The 17,303-nt window shown below is 43.6% G+C and overlaps 1 protein-coding gene across 1 annotated transcript in view; it reads left to right on the forward strand.

The window, feature by feature from the left end:
- LOC124292244 (calmodulin-beta-like) overlaps positions 1–17,303 on the forward strand; it is a 38,995-nt gene extending 21,692 nt beyond the window's left edge. Inside the window, exons 2-7 of the mRNA XM_046729311.1 lie at positions 5,389–5,455; positions 11,303–11,446; positions 12,537–12,712; positions 14,356–14,419; positions 16,723–17,096; positions 17,249–17,303. Coding sequence (XP_046585267.1) covers positions 5,389–5,455; positions 11,303–11,446; positions 12,537–12,712; positions 14,356–14,419; positions 16,723–16,751 — 480 coding nt within the window. The 3' untranslated portion in view covers positions 16,752–17,096; positions 17,249–17,303. The remainder of the gene's footprint in view (positions 1–5,388; positions 5,456–11,302; positions 11,447–12,536; positions 12,713–14,355; positions 14,420–16,722; positions 17,097–17,248) is intronic.

Below are 17,303 nucleotides of genomic sequence, written 5' to 3' on the forward strand. Positions count from 1 at the left end.
TTTATCCTACTAGCCAGATATATCCGCCACACGTTTAGCCTACTAGCCAGATATATCCGTTACACGTGTAGCCCACTAGCCAGATATATCCGCCACACGTTAAGCCTATAGCCAGATATATCCGCCACACGTTTATCCTACGAGCCAGATATATCCGCCACACGTTTAGCCTATAGCCAGATATATCCGCCACACGTTTATCCTACTAGCCAGATATATCCGCCACACGTTTAGCCTATAGCCATATATATCCGCCACACGTTTAGCCTACTAGCCAGATATATCCGCCACACGTGTAGCCTACTAGCCAGATATATCCGCCACACGTTTAGCCTATAGCCAGATATATCCGCCACACGTTTAGCCTATAGCCAGATATATCCGCCACACGTTTAGCCTATAGCCAGATATATCCGCCACACGTTTAGCCTATAGCCATATATATCCGCCACACGTTTAGCCTATAGCCAGATATATCCGCCACACGTTTAGCCTATAGCGAGATATATCCGCCACACCTTTAGCCTACTAGCCAGATATATCCGCCACATGTTTAGCCCATAGCCAGATATATCCGCCACACGTTTAGCCTATAGCCAGATATATCCGCCACACGTTTAGCCTATAGCCATATATATCCGCCACACGTTTAGCCTATAGCCAGATATATCCGCCACACGTTTAGCCTACAAGCCAGATATATCCGCCACACGTTTAGCCTATAGCCAGATATATCCGCCACACGTTTATCCTACTAGCCAGATATATCTGCCACACGTTTAGCCTACTAGCCAGATATATCCGCCACATGTTTAGCCTACTAGCCAGATATATCCGCCACACGTTTAGCCTTTAGCCATATATATCCGCCACACGTTTAGCCTTTAGCCATATATATCCGCCACACGTTTAGCCTACTAGCCATATATATCTGCCACACGTTTAGCCTATAGCGAGATATATCCGCCACACCTTTAGCCTACTAGCCAGATATATCCGCCACACGTTTAGCCCATAGCCAGATATATCCGCCACACGTTTAGCCTATAGCCATATATATCCGCCACACGTTTAGCCTATAGCCATATATATCCGCCACACGTTTAGCCTATAGCGAGATATATCCGCCACACGTTTAGCCTATAACCCAGATATATCCGCCACACGTTTAGCCTACTAACCAGATATATCCGCCACACGTTTAGCCTACTAGCCAGATATATCCGCCACATGTTTAGCCCATAGCCAGATATATCCGCCACACGTTTAGCCTATAGCCAGATATATCCGCTACACGTTTAGCCTATAGCCATATATATCCGCCACACGTTTAGCCTATAGCCAGATATATCCGCCACACGTTTAGCCTACAAGCCAGATATATCCGCCACACGTTTAGCCTATAGCCAGATATATCCGCCACACGTTTATATATCCGCCACACGTTAAATTTAGCCTACTAGCCAGATATATCCGCCACATTTTAGCCTACTAGCCAGATATATCCGCCACACGTTTAGCCTACTAGCCATATATATCCGCCACACGTTTAGCCTATAGCCATATATATCCGCCACACGTTTAGCCTAGCTAGCCATCCGCCATATATTTAGCCACTAGCCAGATATAGCCAATAGCGAGATATATCCGCCACACCTTTAGCCTACTAGCCAGATATATCCGCCACACGTTTAGCCTATAGCCAGATATATCCGCCACACGTTTAGCCTATAGCCATATATATCCGCCACACGTTTAGCCTATAGCCATATATATCCGCCACACGTTTAGCCTATAGCGAGATATACACGTTTAGCCTGTAACCCAGATATATCCGCCCCACGTTTAGCCTATAACCAGATATATCCGCCACACGTTTAGCCTACTAGCCAGATATATCCGCCACACGTTTAGCCTTTAGCCATATATATCCGCCACACGTTTAGCCTTTAGCCATATATATCCGCCACACGTTTAGCCTTTAGCCATATATATCCGCCACACGTTTAGCCTACTAGCCATATATATCCGCCACACGTTTAGCCTTTAGCCATATATATCCGCCACACGTTTAGCCTACTAGCCATATATATCCGCCACACGTTTAGCCTATAGCGAGATATATCCGCCACACGTTTAGCCTACTAGCCAGATATATCCGCCACACGTTTAGCCCATAGCCAGATATATCCGCCACACGTTTAGCCTATAGCCATATATATCCGCCACACGTTTAGCCTATAGCCATATATATCCGCCACACGTTTAGCCTATAGCGAGATATATCCGCCACACGTTTAGCCTGTAACCCAGATATATCCGCCCCACGTTTAGCCTACTAACCAGATATATCCGCCACACGTTTAGCCTACTAGCCAGATATATCCGCCACACGTTTAGCCTTTAGCCATATATATCCGCCACACGTTTAGCCTTTAGCCATATATATCCGCCACACGTTTAGCCTTTAGCCATATATATCCGCCACACGTTTAGCCTACTAGCCATATATATCCGCCACACGTTTAGCCTATAGCCATATATATCCGCCACACCTTTAGCCTACTAGCCAGATATATCCGCCACACGTTTAGCCCATAGCCAGATATATCCGCCACACGTTTAGCCTATAGCCATATATATCCGCCACACGTTTAGCCTATAGCCATATATATCCGCCACACGTTTAGCCTATAGCGAGATATATCCGCCACACGTTTAGCCTATAACCCAGATATATCCGCCCCACGTTTAGCCTACTAACCAGATATATCCGCCACACGTTTAGCCTACTAGCCAGATATATCCGCCACACGTTTAGCCTTTAGCCATATATATCCGCCACACGTTTAGCCTACTAGCCAGATATATCCGCCCCACGTTTAGCCCATAGCCAGATATATCCGCCACACGTTTAGCCTATAGCCATATATATCCGCCACACGTTTAGCCTATAGCGAGATATATCCGCCACACCTTTAGCCTACTAGCCAGATATATCCGCCACATGTTTAGCCCATAGCCAGATATATCCGCCACACGTTTAGCCTATAGCCAGATATATCCGCCACACGTTTAGCCTATAGCCATATATATCCGCCACACGTTTAGCCTATAGCCAGATATATCCGCCACACGTTTAGCCTACAAGCCAGATATATCCGCCACACGTTTAGCCTATAGCCAGATATATCCGCCACACGTTTATCCTACTAGCAAGATATATCTGCCACACGTTTATCCTACTAGCCAGATATATCCGCCACATGTTTAGCCTACTAGCCATATATATCCGCCACACGTTTAGCCTTTAGCCATATATATCCGCCACACGTTTAGCCTACTAGCCATATATATCCGCCACACGTTTAGCCTATAGCGAGATATATCCGCCACACCTTTAGCCTACTAGCCAGATATATCCGCCACACGTTTAGCCCATAGCCAGATATATCCGCCACACGTTTAGCCTATAGCCATATATATCCGCCACACGTTTAGCCTATAGCCATATATATCCGCCACACGTTTAGCCTATAGCGAGATATATCCGCCACACGTTTAGCCTGTAACCCAGATATATCCGCCCCACGTTTAGCCTACTAACCAGATATATCCGCCACACGTTTAGCCTACTAGCCAGATATATCCGCCACACGTTTAGCCTTTAGCCATATATATCCGCCACACGTTAAGCCTACTAGCCAGATATATCCGCCCCACGTTTAGCCCATAGCCAGATATATCCGCCACACGTTTAGCCTATAACCCAGATATATCCGCCCCACGTTTAGCCTACTAACCAGATATATCCGCCACACGTTTAGCCTACTAGCCAGATATATCCGCTACACGTTTAGCCTATAGCCATATATATCCGCCACACGTTTAGCCTACTAGCCAGATATATCCGCCCCACGTTTAGCCTATAGCCATATATATCCGCCACACGTTTAGCCTATAGCCAGATATATCCGCCACACGTTTAGCCTATAACCCAGATATATCCGCCCCACGTTTAGCCTACTAACGAGATATATCCGCCACACGTTTAGCCTACTAGCCAGATATATCCGCCACACGTTTAGCCTATAGCCATATATATCCGCCAGACGTTTAGCCTACTAGCCAGATATATCCGCCCCACGTTTAGCCTACTAACCAGATATATCCAATGAATACGAAACATAACAATACTGTTCTACCACTCGTGCTAAAATGTACACAGGAGAAAATGTTTGGTGAATATACGCGTCGAGTGCATGTAGGTACATGAATGTTAGTCTATCTCACAGTCCCTGAACCACATTATTTTCCCTACTGCCTAGCCCTCCCTGCAATGTAGTCTATCTCACAGTCCCTGAACCACATTATTTTCCCTACAGCCTAGCCCTCCCTGCAATGTAGTCTATCTCACAGTCCCTGAACCACATTATTTTCCCTACTGCCTAGCCCTCCCTGCAATGTAGTCTGTCTCACAGACCCTGAACCACATTATTTTCCCTTCTGCCAAGCCCTCCCTGCAGTGTTTAAGCCCTAAATAAAGCAAGACTAGATTTCCTCTGAATTTCTGGTCTCCCTGGGGCTCCTTTTCAATTTAAATGGGCTTGTTTTTTACTATCAAAATTATATATATATATTCAGAGACTAAGCATTAGTCTACATGAATGTATGTAGGTGAATGCATGCAGGTGAATATGTGCAGGTGAATTTATGTAGGTGAAAGTGTGTAGGCGAATGTACGCGGTGAATGCATGTAAGTAGGTAATGTAAGTAGGTAAATGAATGCAAGCATGTGAATGTGTGTAGGTGATAGCATGCATGTGAATGTGTGTAAGCGAATGTATGCATGTGAATCTATAAAGGTATGTAGGCGACTATGTGCTGGTGAATGTGTGTAGGTGGATGCATGCAGATGCAGGTATGCATGTGAATGTGTGAAGGCGATTGTATGCAGGTGAATGCACGTATGTGAAAGTATGCTGTAGGTGAAGGTGTGTACGTGAATGTGTAGGTGAATGCATAGAGGTGAATGCACGCAGTTGAATGTATGTTGTAGGTGAATGTGTGCATGTGATCTAATGCAGCTGATGTGTATGTAGGTGGATACACGTATCTTTGTGAACCAAAGCTTGTGTTTGATGGACCTACATCAGCCTACATCTGGGTTGGTGTGTACATGTACTCTGCAGGATATGAAGAAATGGACGTGTAGTCTTATGGACACATGAACTTATGGACTAATCTGAACCGGTAAACTATCAGACTTATTAACAATAAGCTGAACATTGACTAATGGACACATGAACAAACTTGAACATGGACGAATGAACTGATGAACTAATGGTCTATTAGGCTGATGGACTAATGGTTGACTTGTTTCCCCAGGCACAGCGGCAGATTCAGAGGAAGAAGTACACCAAAAAGCACATATTCTCCAACGAGAAGATACAAGGTAGGTTGGTGACGTTGTAAGTGTCCGTTATGTGGTACCTGTACATCGTGTTATGACGAACCACTACGAAGCATTAACACACACTCGCTTCTTCAAGATGACTTCGTAGAGAACGGTTTCCCCGTGAACCATTTCAAAGAAATGAAGAAGATGGTAACTTAGGAATATTACGCCAACATTACGGCGAGAAACACAACTGGAGATTTTATTTACTGTCCCCATGCAAGGATCCGGCGTCTCCGCTGGGACCAGTCTCCGCGCTGCATCAAAGACATCAAGTATTTCAAAGACAGCAAGAGCGTCCGTCGGGAGCGAGGTCTGTCTGCGGCTGTGTATTACTAAAACGCCTCAAAAGATAGTATTTTGTTGTTATCCCTGCCCTAGATAAAAAACTCACTCACTCACTCACACCTTCCATGTCACTATTGAGCGGATCATGGACTTGGTTCATGGCTTGTCATCGTATGATTGCTGATACGACCTACTGGATTGTCAGATCCAGGGCGTATTATTTATAGGCATATAGCAGCCTATACTCACTTACCATCCAATGCATATTTGTGTAATGCTTTCGTATTGTCTTTGTTCCTTAATCATCATATCATAGACTGAGTATCGTTCAGTTCATCCTCAGGGTAAATCTATTAATGAAAAGGAAAATTATCTACACTGAGATAAAATTCCCGAGGGTTCACGAACACATGTCATAACTCATTTGACGATTTCCTTGTATGGTACTACTCATTTATCAATAGGTATTATATGGGTATTTATATAGCGCTTAAGTCCATCCTATCTACATGCACGATCAAAGCGCTTTGCTTTTCCCTTAAAGTCAATCTCAACGGCAAATCGTATTTTCAATCTCAACTCCCTGGGGAACATACAACTCCTGCAGCCACGAGGCGCACCGTGTTAGTGTGGCTTTCCCATGCTTACGAGGTACCCATTCACAGCTGGGTGGACTGGGACACATAGTCACAGTGTTGTGTCCCAGTTTTACTGCGCGTTGCTGTACCCGCAACTATAGTTTGGCATGAAATGCATGTGGACCCGGGTTTTTGTAAATATCTCGTCATCCAATGACCCATTCGATCTCAAACTGTGCAAGTGGATGTTTTGTCAGACAACCTAATCACATTGTAAATCACCGATTTTATGCATTTGTATTAAAGAATCTGTCTATGTAACTGTCAACAAAATAAACAGCAGAACGCAGACGGCTTGCCAAACTATAGGTGTTTGCACGTATTCATGTGGCCACCATCTGGCCATATACCAACGTATTCATGGGTTTTTTTAAGTGCACAGGGTTGTGTACTGTACACTAGGGGTTGTGACAACAATGGAAGAGTCTGCACACAGAGTTGACTCCAAGGTTTTTATACCCGGTCACAGGTGGGCTCGATCCCGACACCCCAAACTCGCTGGATCACTAGCCTGGCGTCTTAGCCAGGTATACGATACATATAAGTGAAACACCACAGAATGCTGTTGACATGACAGCGAGCTTGCTTCAGAACTCGATGTCACGTTAATCGTCCAACAAATTTTATGGATGGTAACACATACATTCCTCACACGCACTCACATGCACGCACGAACGCACATCTCTTCCTTCTTCACGTTAGCAATAACGGGCAGTGTGTTATCATTGCCTTAACGCTTGCTTTCACCTAATTCCAGACATTCACTGCATGAAGACTCGCATTATGCTTGCGGTTCATCGATGCAGTGTAGTGTTTGAGTGACTTAGGTAATTACATTAACTGTTGTTAATACATGATTTCTCTAACAGACTACAGGCAGGTCAGGCTCCGCCGTGGGTCACAGAGTTAACGCTAGGTCAGGGGTCAGGGCTTGTTAACACGTGAGACTTGGAGAGAATCGGTGTGATTTTAGCTTAAAAACCCGAGTTGAACATGGCATCATATTGCCGCTTTAATCTTCCTCTTCCTGGTTCCTACCTCGTCTGTTGTGTTTGACCCACATTCCAGCTTCTGATGTGGGAACTGTATCCATGGATGCGTTGAAGGAGGTTGCCGCCGCCGTGGAATGTTGTTCATGTTGCAAACCTGCGCTGATGGCTACAGTTTCTAAACACTATCCTATCACTACCGGATATCTTCTCAGTTTCACAATTCACATATCTATCAGACCGTTTTAAGTTTCAAACAGGTAATAGAAAATACATTTTGCAAGTGAGCCGTGAGTTATTCATAAACATTCACTTTCTCATTAGCTAACGTTTCGTGGTTCTCAAGCTTACCTTAGATTATTATCTGCCGCCGGGTTGGCGAATCTTTGGAAGATGCATAGCACCCTGTTACACCAGAGATTCTACTGTACATGTTCAACTATTAACGATGTAAACTCTACATCACTGACCAAACAAAGAAGTATGCTTTTTTATGCATACTATTGAAAATATTCTACCTAACTATATTCCCTCACATAATGACCGTGTCAGTAGAACCACCACCGACTGTCTGCAATGACGATACGTTAAAGAAAATAAATATACACAATAATAATATGTGTGTATGTGCGTGCGTGGATATGTGTGTGTGTGTGTTTGCATGGATATGTATGTGCGTGGATGTGTGTGCGTGCGTGGATGTGTGTGTGTGTGTGTGTGTGTGCGTGTGTGTGTGTGTGTGTGTGTGTGTGTGTGTGTGTGTGTGTGTGTGTGTGTGTGTGTGTGTGTGTGTGTGTGAAAATATATATGTCTTGTCATTTGAATACTGTATCTGTTCCATGATAGAATACTTGAGAACTGAATGGTCTAAATATGAAGACTAGCGGAAGATACTTACCTATCATGTAATTAGCATTCTCGCATGTTGTAATAGATATCTGTGCCAGTAGCATTTTCCCCAGGTTTTTAACATCTTGGATTAATTCCCAGATTATTGCATCACATCTAATAAATAATGATATATTTCATAATCAGTCGTTAACATTGTGAACAGGTGGGGGAAATAATTCAAGTACGGAACAGCAACATCCCAGACGCTCAACAAACAACTGATGTTGGCACTAGTTACGTAGTCAGCCACTTCTCTGACGCTGCAGTTCGTTGTGAGTAGTTGTCGCCCTTGGATTAGCCAGGATCCTATCATCGTACGCTGAAGTCCTCAGTCTCGCTGGTTGTGATCCTTAGTTAATCGGCACCGAACTAGCACTCCCGGATTGGTTGTTGTTACTAACACGTGATGATCGGTTGAAGAGCGCTTCCGGAGTCCGTGATTTCGCACTTGTCTCGTGGTTTTCTTCTTCACTCATTTGTCACTCAATGATGTAACAGACTGCTGTTGAGCACCACACCCCACTCCCTGCTCTGTAGATACATGTCCCTGTGTAAACCTTGTAAACACGCCAAACGAGCATCAACGTCTGTAACCACTTCCAGCTGTCGGAAATAGCGAGAAGCCTGGCAGAATTAAATTAACTTTAATCTAAACATATCTATTTTCTATTCTGTGTTTGGTAAAGGGGGATAAACAAACCAAAATATCTCTAGGACTGCGTATAGCTGATTGCTGACACGGGCTCCGCCAAGTGCAGCTGCTTAAAGTGCTGCTGGAGATTCAGACGTTTTGTCTAAAACGGTAGGCGTCACTGTGAAGGAGTATACACTTCTCCAAGGTCGAGGCTGTAGGCGTCACTGTGAAGGAGGATACACTTCTCAAGGTCGGGCGGTCACTTCCAAGGTCGAGGCGGTAGGCGTCACTGTGAAGGAGGATACACTTCTCCAAGGTCGAGGCGGTAGGCGTCACACGTGAAGGAGGATACACTTCTCCAAGGTCGAGGCGGTAGGCGTCACTGTGAAGGAGGCGTCACTTCACTTCCCAAGGTCGAGGCGTCAGTGAAGGAGGATACACTTCCAAGGTCGAGGCGGTATCACTGTGAAGGATACACTTCTCCAAGGTCGAGGCGGTAGGCGTCACTGTGAAGGAGTATACACTTCTCCAAGGTCGAGGCTGGTGTCGCTGTACTTCTCCAAGGTCGAGGCTGTAGGCGTCACTGTGAAGGAGTATACACTTCCGGGCACGCAACGGTGTATATTTACTCGCGATAGACAATAGGTTACTGGTGTCGGTACTGTGCACACACACATTCACACGCAACGGTACTCTCGCGATTGCCTTGGTATTGATCGTGGCCTCAGGTTACATACAAGGAAGCTTATATTACATGATTGCTTCAAAATATACTGTAGAACAGTGATGTGAATACGTCGCATTCACGATGGTGTGTGTGTGTGTGTGTGTGTGTGTGTGTGTGTGTGTGTGTGTGTGTGTGTGTGTGTTACTGTGTGTTTGTGTAACACTCACTATGCTAGTGCTAAAATCTCTACGTACTACTGACCATCATGACTTACATCAGTATTAATGAATAAACGCAAACGAGGACAACTTGGCAACAGCACATTATATAAGAGACGGCATCATCATGTAAACGTCATCTCATGCAACATGTGGTGTTGTGTCAGTTGTTGTGGTGTTGTGTCAGCTGTCAGTTGTCAGTGCAGTCTATATCGGGGTATGTCAACCACTAGCAACGCTGTAAGGTTGACAACGGCGCCACATTGACAGCACAAGATGGTTGAGGTAGGCTTGGGGGAAGTCTAGCAGGATCTGGACCAACACCTGTCGCAGCTTGACCAACGTCATGGTGGACGTGTGGAAGTGGACGAATGTTTCCTTCATCTCAAACATGGTCGATGGGCGAGGGCAGTGCAGGGAGGTTCTGTTGTCCGTTGAGGTCTGACCAAACGGGGAATGTCATCACGTGCATTGTCCTGTTGTAAAGTGACGTGACGTCGATCAGTCTGGCTGAACGGCGAGGAGGCTAACACGGACAACTATGTAATATGGTACCTAACCTCTATGTACCAGTCGATGACCTAGAACAATACTGTGATCTGCGGCGATGCCCCCATTACGTCTCCAGCATCAACTGCAGACGGGTAACGCTCCTCCTGACGTCAAGAATCACGCCGCCAACCATCACAACTGCGAAGACGATCATCAGATGTGCCTTGACCATGCATGGCGTGCAGTTCGATGACAAATGGGACGTAGAGCTGGACGTCATGGCCGGATGTTATTGCCTCGATACTGATTCCAGACAGTCCTTGCACTGATGTGATGTAAGGTACAGATACTGAACCTGTTAATGCAGTGGTCGGAAACGGGTTTCGCAGGTGAAGCGAGAGATGGTTCTCTTACTCGTGGACGTGCACAACGTCATTGGTTTCCAGAACTGCCATTCTTGGCGAAGTTTATGAATAACAACTTGTTTCTGTCATTCCTGTTTGACAACGGTACAAGAATCCATATCGAAACGTCGCACTCTCGTAATAAAGAAGTTGTTATCCATATAGCTTGTCTATTTTGTACTTCCCAGCTTCTAAAATGCCACTCAAAGAAGAAATTGCCATTCTGTTGGTACCCACCTCGGGGTGACTGCATGTATGGTGCCTAGCAACGTTTTGTACAAATCCGGTTTCCAGTTTACACAAATGCTCATTTTAAGATATGTGTGGCTGCCAATAACTTTGCTTTACAGAGTAAGATCACTTCCCCAGTCTACTTTTTGAAATGTCTCTCCTGCGCTGTGAATGTGTGACAATGTATTACAGCATGTGTTATGTTACTGTCATTGTTGGAATAACTACAATGTGTTTGTAACTGCAATAGCATGCATGGTGCTAAAACATCAATGGCAATTGTATTTACGGTACAAAGGAGTTGGGGATTTTTGTATGCCTAATCTTCACGTGTGAGAGAATCCGTAAAACGAATTCTTTCCTGATGTAGATGTACGTGACTTTTGTTTCAGAGTTGAACGACACATTCAAGATGTTCGACAAGAATGGAGACGGCATGATCACGACAGACGAGCTCGGCAGTGTCATGATCTCCCTGGGCCAGAGACCCACGATCCAGGAGATCCGTGGCTTTATCCGGGCCGTGGACACCGACAGTGAGGACTCACATCTTTCTTCCTTCTTTTGTTTGTTGTTTAACGCCGCACTCGGCAATATCCCGGTATCCGGTATCCGGTATCCATCAAGCAGTATCTCACGACCAGCAGAGACTGCTGGGTCCTATAACTTGATTAATAACCAACTTAAGTTTCAGGGAACCAGTGACGTAACCGAAGTGAATGTAAAACTTCAGGCAGTGGTCGTGTTAAAGTTAAAACGACAATCACTACTTGACAAATAATGACAAGTTAATGTTCTTCGTTTGATCTACTTTGAAGGTTGCATTTTATCACTGAAATTAGCAAGACTCGCCTTGAAAAAAACAAAAGAAAACTTTTTGACTGCGATTGATTGTCCAGAACCCGGGTACACAAGCCACACACCCAACAGGACTTAGCCTCTTCCTCGAATATCACAATGCATGCACAACGGCTTGAGCAACAGCTTCCTCTGATTTCGTGTGAAGCTGATCAAATCTTTGTTTCCGGTATGAATGAACATAGACAAATGTATTGATAGACAAATGTATTGATAGACAAATGTATTGATAGACAAATGTATTGATAGACAAATGAATTGATAGACAAATGTATTGATAGACAAATGGATGCCTTTATAGTACTACGGCTATTAGACCTCACTCATAAGACGTAGAAGGTACCATTTGTGTAACAGAGCTTTCCTGTTAGCGTTAACAGACATGCCGATTGGCAGGAAATCATTTGAAGAAACGTAACTCCATATCAAAACTGGGATGTGTTAATCTATTTTGAATAAAACTTTTATAAACACGAGCGCAGATCAGCTCGGTTTTATTGTTAGATTATTAGTTACCACTCTTCTAGATTAGTCATTGCACGACTTTCCAGCTCACATTCATGAACATATAATTTCGTTCAAAGTTTAGAAGTTTGAGAAGATTATTACTAGGCCTGTCAGACTTCCATCAACAGTTCTACTCATGTCACCGTGTCACGTGACATCAAGCATATGGTATTACACCTCTAATCAAATGAGTTAAAATAACTTCTTTGATGGCTGAATATATTTCAGGAATATATTTTTCGATAACATTTCGTTTCGCAGGAAGTGGGTCTATAGATTTTGACGAGTTTCTGGACATCTTTGCACGGAAGGTGACAATGGACCCCGAGAAAGAACTCCGTGAAGTGTTCCGAGTGTTTGACAAGGATAAAGATGGATTTATCTCCCCTACCGACCTGTTCGAGATACTCTCTAAATTAGGAGAAAAAATAAGTAGGGTAAGTGGCCTTGACAGTGTTAGCCGCAGGGAGATGGAAACCGACAGGGGCAGTCCCTGTTGGGTTACTGTGTTTTTACCAACCCAATGTCTCTACTGGAATGGTCAAGACGAAATATTGTAGGTTTAGCAAACAATGGAGTTTTGCAGGTTTATTTCTACCCGGGTCCCCAAGGCGTTTCAGCGTTACGTGAGATGACATTCATGTTTACAACTTTAGAATTGAACATTTCCTTATCACCTACAGCAAATAACATAAGCCTGCACTCTCAAATTTTGATTTGATGGAATATATAGACAGTGAAATGAGGTTGGGAGAGAGAAGGAAAATAAGGTTAACTGTAGCTTGGGGGGCAAGTGACGCAAAATTGATCTCCGCAGTAGTTAATAAAAAATGGGATTTATTGATTTGTATCGACATTTTACATCATTATTTTAAGTAGATTTTCTGCCCAAATCAAATCAAATCGAAGACTTTACGCATCGAATGATACTGTCTAAACTAAATCTTGAATCACCATCCTATTACCTAAGCTACATAGCGTTCACTGACATGAACCTATTGAACGCTATGGATCTTAGCTACCATCTTATACAAAATACTGGCATGGTTTGAATCACCCTCTGACTTTATCGTCAGCTGAAACGTTCAAATGAGAATATGTGCAGTGTTCTGGCATAAAGTTGAAATAGTTGATGGTATGTTGGTATGTGTAAGGCGATGACAGGAGACTATGTTTTACAATACAAGGGAGATAACTCTAGAGGGATTGCGTCTTCCCTGTGTCCAACGGAGGAAACGTGTCATTGATTTTATGGACGATTCAATGAATGTTGTCGCAATTTGACTTTCGTGACAATCCTTGTCGTTAGGGAATAAACCAAACAGCGCCTCGTGAACTGGAGATATTATCAACTGGATTCCATCTTAACAAGAACAAGCTATTTTGACTGCCATTTTGGCCAAAATTAAAATGCAAAATATCACTGTAAACAAAAGTTACAGCGATGTTTTTGTGATCAGATATAGAGATGTACGGGAATTCAGTTTGCTTTGCAGTTTTCTCACGTTGGTCGTGTGAGTGAGTGAGTGAGTTGATTCACTGGCGAAACGTTCATGGATAGGGAGACGAATCGTACTGCAGGTTAATGAGAGTGCAAGCGGTGACAAACCCTTTTGACAGCACATGTTCTAAACATAAAGCTGTCTAAGCTCATGTTGCTTAAGAGTGAGAGAAGTAAGACTTATTTTAAATATTTTTGATGCGGGAGGGACACTTTTTATTTTCTACACACTGAACCGGGCGCCATTGAACTCGGCTCTTTGAAACAATATCAGTTGTTACGCATGAATAAAAGTGCCCGCTCAAATGAATGTACAGTGGAATCTGTCAAATCCGGACTCTTTGTAAACTGGTTTTCTCCATAATCCTGACTACTCTCTGAGTCCCATCAAAATTGTTCTTAATTTATCATTAAAGCGTACTTTATAATCCAGACTCTTTCAATTATGGATGACGGACTAAAATAAGTCCCGACAATCAACTTCCTATGAGAACAATGCTTTGTAATGTATTTCACAATAATATTGACTGACGCTGTGGACTTAAGTAACACGTTGATAAGCTATGACTGTATTCACAGAGAGAAGCGGAGGAGATGGTGAGGGAGGCTGACCTGAACAAGGACGGAAAGGTAGACTACTCTGGTGAGTTAATCAACGCAGCAGTAGATGAATGAGTGACGTTATCGCCGCTTTGAACAGCATTCCTGTTACATTCCGGCCTTCCAGTTGCATGGGGGAGGAAAATCCGAAGTCCTGAACGTCTCAGATATTTATTATTTTAATTAAAAAAAACGAACATGACACTGGCGTGGTTAAGGTAGATCTAGGATTCGAACACAGGGCCATAGGATCCGGGCACACGTCTGTCCAGTGACTTTATGCCTGTAGACTAATGGGCCACCTCACCCCCAGAATGTGTCTGACGTGTATTTTCTGGGATTGCTGTATAGAGACAATACTGGGTGATAAGTAACCTTCCTTTCCGGGGAAGAACAGAAGCCCAGTATCCTATTTCTGTCGCACAGCTCTACCAGCATATTTAGGAGGTAGGGTTGCTAGTGTTGTGACCTTGTTGAACGTGAATCACCCTATCATGACAACATAGATCGTTATTCGTGATGTCAACCCGGGTCTGTCGCTGTATACCTGGTGTTATATGACCACCGGGTGAGGAGCAGCCACTATCATCATCTACTTGCTTATATATTGATATGTTCCCAAACTACCCTACTCGATAGGACAGCTTTAATATACTGGTCACCCTGGTGGATTTGGGTATGCTTCATATTCTTCCACTGTGGTCGAGTGGATACAGCCCCTGACCGAAAACGGTAGACCGGTAGTTCGATCCCAGGCTCGCCATACAAAGACGTTAAAAGATGGTTTTGTTGTTACTTTGCTTGACACTCGGTAATATGGGGTTAAAAAAGGAATATTTTGTGTGTAACTAGTGCTTAGGTCTTTCTTCTGGCCAGGAAAACTGTGGCATTGCCATAAGAGGTAATGGGGTTGCACCGTCGGAGTGTATAACTGCAATAATCCTGAACGCGACCTTAAAGGTCACATGCAACGTAAAACACAACTTTGCAGATTCTGATACCTTTCGGTATGGACTTACAGATACAAATCATCAAAAATGCAAATTTCAACCTTTAAAGTTGAAAAATAACGCCATGAAAAAAACCCCGCGAAATCGGAGTTCAAACGATTCACTAAATTCACCCCAGCGCTTGGTGTGAAAAGTGGTTTCAACAGCTGTGCTGGGCTGCGCTGGGCTGCGCTCATAGCGCATGCGCAGTGAAATAGGTTCGCGCAGCTTGGAAGCGGGATGTCTGGATTATAAGGTCGTGAGCAGGAGTAGTCTAATCAAAACAAATAGTAAATAATCTACTCATTACATAAAAGAACCTTGTTAGGATCTAGATCTACTCAGCTATGTGTCAACCAGTGAGGCGTTCGACATTTCAAGACGGAAAACCTTCGCTGGCGGTGAATACTCGGTGAAGGCTTTGATGTGAGCTATTTTTCTAATGTTTTGTTGATATTTCACAGGCGCGAGCTTTTTATATGTTATGACAGTAGATTACCGATTTAACTGTTTATATAATTTCATTTGTCTATTTCACCACACGTTCTTCTTACCGAGTCACTTTCTCAGTTCGATACTTAAAAGAAATGTCATTATTTAGCATTGACAGAATTTCTAACTGTGATATGTCGTTGTCACAGACAAAACTCAATGTCTGTTTTATTGACACCTATGTGTCTGCCTGCCTGTCTGCTAATGACAATATTCAATACACAACTTCGATCACTGACCACATGCAATTTGAACTTAACACCTCTCAGGGTATACACCATAAACAAAACGCATTGATTTATGGCCCGAGTTCGGTCTCTGTCCCATTATGTAATTACACAGACAGGCAGGTGTGATACTTGTACACATGACATGTTATGATGTCTGTTGATTGCAAAATGTTATACATAAAAAATGAGCATGTATTTACAAAACCCAACATCTATATATACACACACACAATGAGCCGTGCGGGCATCGGCAATTGAACCAGCCAATAAAAGTCTTCGTTACACTTGAGTGCACACCCACCCGTTCTTGACTGGGTTCGGTATCCCGGGTGCTTCGTTTCGAGGGAAGTAAACCCAAGTACAAAATATTGCACTTTTGATTTGCGATTGTACGCTTATAATTTTGTTCATATGTTTTTTCATAATCAGCAATGTATATTATATGTCATGAATAAGTGATAATTGTGTTTTAATCATGTTTGATTTTTTTAGTTGCATGTGACCTTTAAACCCGATTTACCCCGCCCGCCTTTCTATCTGTAGTCTTGCGTGATTAATCGGATGCTTAAGCGGGCAGACTATTATAGTCTTCATCACAGGACAACCATTCATACATGACTTGCCTTCTTTTTCAGAGTTCAAAGCTATACTAACGTCTCGATGAACTGGACGTGGAGAGATACGTGCACCTCGCCGACACAGACGGTCCTTACAAAGATGACCGTGTAATGCGTAGTCAACAGGGTGCGTTTACAGAGGGGCTGTTTGTCAACAGGGTGCGTTTACAGAGGGGCTACTTGTCAACAGGGTGCGTTTACAGCGGGGCTGCTTGTCAACAATGTGCGTTTACAGAGGGGCTACTTGTCAACAATGTGCATTTATAGATGGGCTGCTACAACAATGTGCAATTACGGACGTGTTTCTTGTCTACAATGTGCATTTATAGATGGGCTGCTACAACAATGTGCATTACAGACGTGTTTCTTGTCAACAATGTGCAATTACGGACGTGTTTCCTGTCAACAATGTGCATTTATAGATGGGCTGCTACAACAATGTGCATTACAGACGTGTTTCTTGTCAACAATGTGCAATTACGGACGTGTTTCCTGTCAACAATGTGCATTTATAGACGGGCTGCTACAACAATGTGCATTACAGACGTGTTTCTTGTCAACAATGTGCAATTACAGACGCGTTTATGGATGGGTTTTTT

This window comes from Haliotis rubra, unplaced genomic scaffold (genome assembly GCF_003918875.1).
Source record: "Haliotis rubra isolate DU_JTF1 unplaced genomic scaffold, ASM391887v1 Scf51, whole genome shotgun sequence".
NCBI classification, from domain to species: domain Eukaryota; kingdom Metazoa; phylum Mollusca; class Gastropoda; order Lepetellida; family Haliotidae; genus Haliotis; species Haliotis rubra.